Source organism: Alligator sinensis, unplaced genomic scaffold, assembly GCF_000455745.1.
Source record: "Alligator sinensis unplaced genomic scaffold, ASM45574v1 scaffold1647_1, whole genome shotgun sequence".
Taxonomy (NCBI): domain Eukaryota; kingdom Metazoa; phylum Chordata; order Crocodylia; family Alligatoridae; genus Alligator; species Alligator sinensis.
This window is the reverse complement of record NW_005843257.1, coordinates 48,507-55,076: the sequence shown is the minus strand read 5'-3', so window position 1 is coordinate 55,076 and position 6,570 is coordinate 48,507. Positions and strand designations below refer to the sequence as shown.

The window sequence follows — 6,570 nt, the reverse complement described above, 5'->3', positions numbered from 1 at the left end:
GAGCCCTGACTACCCCCTGCTCCGAGTAATGGTAAAGGACCAGGTCACACCTTTGGCAGCCTGTGCTAAGTTATAGCCCAGGGGCTTATGTTCTGTTTGTAGCTTTATAACTCTGGTGGTTTGGGTGAGGCTATTTGGGGAAGTAGAAGGCCTCATTGGGGACCACTACAGAGTGGAGACCCCGGCATCAGAGAAGGCGCAGCATTTGGTGGGGCGCAGAGACCCCAGTGCCAGAGAGGGTGCAGCATTTGAGGTACGAAGACTCTGGCCCCAAAGAGGTCACAGAGACAGGGCTGCAGAAAGCCCAGTGAGGACAAGGGGCTGAATTACAATGCGGCCGAGGCAAGACAACACCGGTACCATCTGCAAGGCTTGGGGTGTGGTAAAGGGGTGGTTGGAGCCACACATATAGCCCATAAGGCTAGGGTGCCCCGAAACACCCATTGCGAAGCAAGACCCACAAGGGGTCTGGGAACCCACGGGGTTCAGTAAGTCCACCAAACCGTGTCCAAGAGGACTTAAAGGCAGCCTCCCTATTTTCATATTTGTCATCAAAGATGTGGCGGGCGAGAACTGAGGGTGCCCATCGGGCCCAAATTGGCACGGTCAAGGGGCCTTAGGAGAACACAGCCAGCCTTAAGGAACCCATCCCATGACAGCAACCTTTACGTGAAGATAATACTTTTGCAAAAGTATTTTTTGCTACATGTGTTCTTTCATTACACCACCCCCAAGACAATACAGAGGAAGAATCTCCTTAATGTTTTGATAACTGTATTAACAGTGTTCCACAGTTTGTACTAACGATAAAAATCTAGGTACAATGCTGGGATTCTCAGGCTAGATGTATGGTGTCCTTAATGGTACTTACAAAGATAGTTACAAAGACATTTACCAAAATTAATACAATTAATAAATCCTGTCTTTGGGAATCAGCATTACACCATGCAGTTTTAGATGGGCTAGTAGCTACAGTGCTGTTAAATCCTTAAATCCTTATACATAAAGTATAAAAAAAACCAGACTTTCTAATATTAAGAAGTGGTGTGAGCATCCACAATAAACTACTAAAAGCTGTAAGTCTATAAAATGCTAGCATAATTCCCTTCACAAAACAACAGAATAATTTATTTTCAAAGTAGAGATGGAGGTAGAGCAAAACCCAGATCTGAACAATGATAAATGTTTTTAAGTATTAGTATTTCTGATACAGAATCCAGACTGCACAGCTTAGGTTCAATCCTATTCTCAAAGAGGAATATTGTATCATCCTTTCAGCTATTGCCCATGTGTGAAATACTGTTCAACTACTCAAAAGTTTTACATTTTAAAATCATATTTATATTTACCAATAAAATTTTTAGGAAAATGACACACAATTTCTTGGTAATTTTCAGATGTTTAAGGGGTTTGAGAGACTGAAGGATGTCCAATATGTCTACACTCCTTTTGATTCATCTCTTTGTGGAGTGAAACTTGAAGCTAACAACAAGAAGCAGTATCTCCTTACGGGTAAAGTACAACAAAAACAACATACCAAATCGCTATAATGCAGTGGTTCTCAACCTTTTTTGTAGTAGAACCCATTTGTAAACATTGATGGCCAGTCCAAACCCAGTGCCCCTCAGTCATGACCTACTGCTCCTGACCTCCAGGCCCCAGTCCTCCAGTGTTTGGGGTAAGAGGTGGGTATTTGGAGGAAAGTGGGGGGTGTGTGTGGCATGGGGGGCCCCCAAGCAGCCCCTTGCAGGCTAGAACTCTGCCAGCCTGCAAGGGAAAAGCCACAATTTCACAAATTTTTCTCCTTTAAAGAAAAATCATTTTTTAAAGTTTATTGATTCATTTTTAAAGTTTGTTCATGACCCTTTCATATATTCTTGCAACCCACTCTTGGGTCATGACCAATGGTTGGGAAACACTGCTATAACGGATATACTATTTAATGGTGCACAGATGTTACACAAATGTTGAGTTTGTGTAAATATAATTTTGCTACTCAAATTACCCAAAGTGATATCAACATCCATAAGGCATAACATTTACATACTGAGGAACATGTGGATATTAATGCTGTCATATACCACTTTCAGTATTTCAATTGGTAGATATCAAAATAACTGACAAGAGAGGTCAGTGTCATGACAATTATTTTTATAAAGGCTGGAGTTGCTCTAGCAAGACTTAGTCCATTGTTTTATCATACCCCTATTGAATTCAGGCTCATCGTGCAAATGCTCCCATGTGTGAGTAGTCCAACAGAGTATGATATAACTAGTCATACTCAAAAGTTTGCAGAACTGGGGCCTTAATTAGCTGCAGAAGCTTAAGAGTGCGTGAAAACACAAGTCTCACACATTGTTGTGCTCCTAGTTGTCCCTGGTTGGCAGAATATCACCATCTTCTGGAAAAAGATACCCTCCAGTCTTTAATATTAATTCTGCATGAGGAAAACTGCACTGTTGTACTTGTAGTTTAAACAACATTTACAGAAAAAAAGTGCGAGAAATTTCAGAGTTGTCTTGAAATGTAGAATGCTGATTAGAATACATCCATTTATTTACTTTATTGCTAATGTTTTCCCCATTACAGGCCAGATTTTAAGTGATGGTAAAGTTCTCATCCATTTATGCAACTACATTGAACCATGGGATGATCTATCCTTGTCTCAAAAGAAGAGTCTTAATCAAAGATACCAAATGGGTTGTGACTGCAAAGTAAGTACAAAGTTGAGTTTTTAATATGCCCTTTCTAGAGGCAGTGGAACTTTTGTCTTGATGGGACTGCAGAACATTCACAATATATTTTATAAAATTATTTGATCTCCACATCAATAAATATTATTTACAGATCACCACTGACATTGCAGATAAATATCATTCATACCCTGGAAAAGTATGATGTAAAAGAGAAAACTGATATTCTAATGGAAATTGTAATGAATATACTGACTCATTTAGCTTTTCACATTTTAGATTACTACCTGCTACATGGTGCCCTGTTCAATCACTACACCAAATGAATGCCTTTGGACGGACTGGCTGATAGAAAGAAAGCTTTATGGACATCAAGCCAAGCATTATGCCTGTATCAAGAGAAGTGATGGTACTTGCAGCTGGTACCGAGGTGGCCCTCCCCCAGAGAAAGAGTTTATTGACATCGGTGAACCTTAAAATTATCACTTCCTATAAAGCCCCAGGGGCTAATTCCATCAAACGTTGCGCACACAGCTTTGAACTGCCATTGTCTAATGTATCTGTTGTTTAGAAACAAAAACAAATTGTGCTGTACAATGAAGCACAGAGTTTGAGGAATTGGCACCCAGGCAAGAAGAGGAACAAATCCCTTTGAGGTAGATGCTCTGTAAAGTTCTACTTTGTATAGAAGGGTTTTAGTTGAAAATGTTCCTCTGTGTCCTTTAAGGCATAACAGCTTTCCTTTTTATCAATATGAATGTACAAGAACAAAAGAATGATCAGAGTTTTTCCCCCTGCTCCATTTACCTATCAGATTAAGAAAACTCCATGTTTTATTCCAAATCAATCTTTCTGATAAAATGAAGAATATTTTATAGAGCTATTTTTTCTGTCTGAAGCCGTCTTAGTACAGAAGAATTATTGTACAGTGTGTATGTAAAGTATTAAGCTATGTGCTGTAAAAAGATGCAAAGATCCATGTTTTGTTCATTTTTGTTGAAGCAAGTTAAACGTGTTTGTGATTAAAAACCTCCATAGTCTTTGTTTTGTACATTACTTAACTATCATGTCTTTCTTTACCCACGTATTGTGACACTTGCTAGTAATTAAGCTAAAATACATCTTTGATAATCAGAAACACCTATTCAGTTCATTAATCTAATGGACTGCATTATATTGTAGATAAAGAAGTTGAATGTTCTAATGTTTTGCTATTGCCTTGTATCAACAGAAACATTATGACAAAGCCTAGTCTGACTAGATTTATGACAAGAACAAACCACAAACATTTTCAGTGCAGTAGTGGCGCTTAGTAATACCTTTATACATGTCACATTATTATACTTCAGTTGTATTACTGTTATAAGCACTGATTCTAATATTTATGTGAACAATCTACAAACAAGGCATTTAGAGTCTCAGCTGGAAGTGTCTTATAACAAAAAATCCCATATAATTTATTTGTCATGTGTAATTGTTCAGGCTGAAATAAAAGTTTACCATTTTTGGATACTCATTTGCACTTTGTCATAATTAATTTTACAGGTTACAAAATTCTAGCAGGAAGTTAATCATTTTTGTATTAAAAAAAAACAGGTAAGATTCTAATATCTGACAACAGGATGCTAAGGGCCAGATTCTATCACATTTATTAAGTGTGTAAGTGGATTTAAGCACCAAGTGCAGTACTATTCCCCCTGTTCAAATCCCTGGAAAACTGTTAATACAAAAGATGGGTGCGCCATCTCCTCCTCACTGCTTTTGTGTGATTCACTCTTAAGGGTTACATAGTGCTGTGTTCCAAAAGTAGATGGATTAATGGATTTTCAGGATTTTAGCATGGTAGAACAGAATCATATTTAGGCACCAAGGTCAACTTAAAGGAATTAACAGATGGAAGGGAATCTGGCTCCAAGGACACACATCAACAGCTTGAATAAGATAAGCACCAAAGTTTAGAATATATATCCATATTTACCTCAAACATTTAAGGTTCTAGATAATGAGCAGGAAGCATTATAATGAAACTCTGCCATAACATTTCTTGTATTTCTTGATTGTGGCTGGGCAGACAGAAGTTGATACTGCATTTCATTATGTAGACTGCAGTGTTGGCTAGAACTAGCTCAAAGCGAGCTGGCATATGAAAATTTAGAACGCTTAGGCTAATTATTGCAAAACTAAAAAATAAGTGTAGGCTTGGTTCGGTTAATTCCATTTATTGTTTTATGCAAGTTGTTCATCCACTCCTAATATTCAAACTGTAATATTTCTAAACTACTGATTGATGCATTATGAAACAGGTATATTATTAGAAGAATAAATGCTCTATGGAGCTGTTATAGTCTACTGAGTCTAAAATCTAGTATCTGAATAATGTCCATATTTAGGTTACTCTACAGATCTGAAAAAGCCATTAAGACCCCAGCCTTTCAAAACAGATATGCATATACTTACATTTATGTTCATCAGCTGCTTCTTTCAACTTAATGGATGCCCCTCACATGCATAAGTAGGTGCCTAAGTGTGTGTTGGATCAGGGGCTAAGCTCCTATATATACGTTGGGTAAAAGATGTACATTTGCAAAAACTATAAAAATATGTATTTTGATTACAACCTATAGTCAGTACTCTCTATTAGTACCCCTATAGCATTTATATATATTAAAAGACAGTAACAGCTTTAGGAAAGCTATATATGTAGAATAATAAACACTACTGAAATATTTCCTGGCCAAATATTTCCATAACAACTTGGTGAAATTTTAATACTGACATTCCCATGAAAATGTTTGGTTTGGGGGGGGGGGGGGGGGGAGGGGGATGACTGTAAAAATAAATAGAACAGTCTCATCCAACAAAAAGTGCTTATGTTGCAGAGTACATGTCTTCCTTGTGACAAAAAAGAATGAATATTTAGCAAGGAAAGTGAAAAACGGAATACAAAGCACCACCTACAGTTGATATTTACATCCACAAAGTGGATGACCTGATATACCCGTCCCATTGCCAGTGCCATTCTGTAAGTGCCAACAGTGGGATAAAATTAGAGCCTCAGCCTTACATCTGAATGTGCTTACTTTTTTTACTTTATAGTAAAATAGAAGATAGCAGGTTATAGTTAACACAACAAAGGAAACATGTTGCCTTCAATCTATATAAAATATATAGAGTATTAACAAGGTGTAACAATTAAAGAAAAATGCTTTGTTCGGTTCCAACAGAACACAAAAGGGACTGAAGCCAATGGGAACATGAAGCATTGTTTGTTGGAAGAATAACTCATCAATATCACCTAATAATCAATACCTCACCCTTTATTTTATTTTAAATCAACTTTATTTTAACTTATGATAATTAAATACCATAATTATTCATAATTAAATGTAAATCACTGCTTGTATTTTGCGCCCAGGAAAAAAGCAGTTTGTAAGAAGCTGATTTTATCCAGACTCATTTCAGTTATTTACATGCCCTGAAGGCAACACTACTTCCAAAAGTGAAAATGAAATGCAAATATACTTTCTGGTAGTGTGACGTACTGTTAGTACAATATATATATGTCTGAATATATTCTATGGATATAGGTAGAGAGCTACAACTTATTTCCTTCCATCATACCAAAACAAGTCCAAGATGGAACTGCAAGAGCTTAATGATCATATAAGTTTTCTATCCATGTAGCTAATTTATTCAGCAGAACACACAGAGTATCATTCTATTGTAATGGTCCATTTTGAACAGCACTAGTAAATGGATATTTTCTGCTTTGTAACTTGTTTATTGAAGTACTGTTTATTTTAAAGTTACACAATAACTAAAACTTAAGCTCAATGAACATAACAAACATTGTCTTTCATCCAATATTGTGCAATAA

The 6,570-nt window shown here is 36.9% G+C and overlaps 2 protein-coding genes across 2 annotated transcripts in view; one reads left to right on the top strand and one right to left on the bottom strand.

The window, feature by feature from the left end:
- Positions 1-4,209, top strand: part of TIMP4 (TIMP metallopeptidase inhibitor 4) — a 51,547-nt gene extending 47,338 nt beyond the window's left edge. The window contains exons 3-5 of the mRNA XM_025194602.1: positions 1,398-1,512; positions 2,590-2,714; positions 2,973-4,209. Of these exons, the coding sequence (XP_025050387.1) occupies positions 1,398-1,512; positions 2,590-2,714; positions 2,973-3,170 (438 nt within the window). The 3' untranslated portion in view covers positions 3,171-4,209. The remainder of the gene's footprint in view (positions 1-1,397; positions 1,513-2,589; positions 2,715-2,972) is intronic.
- Positions 1-6,570, bottom strand: part of SYN2 (synapsin II) — a 208,543-nt gene that overhangs the window by 159,376 nt on the left and 42,597 nt on the right. The window lies entirely within an intron of this gene.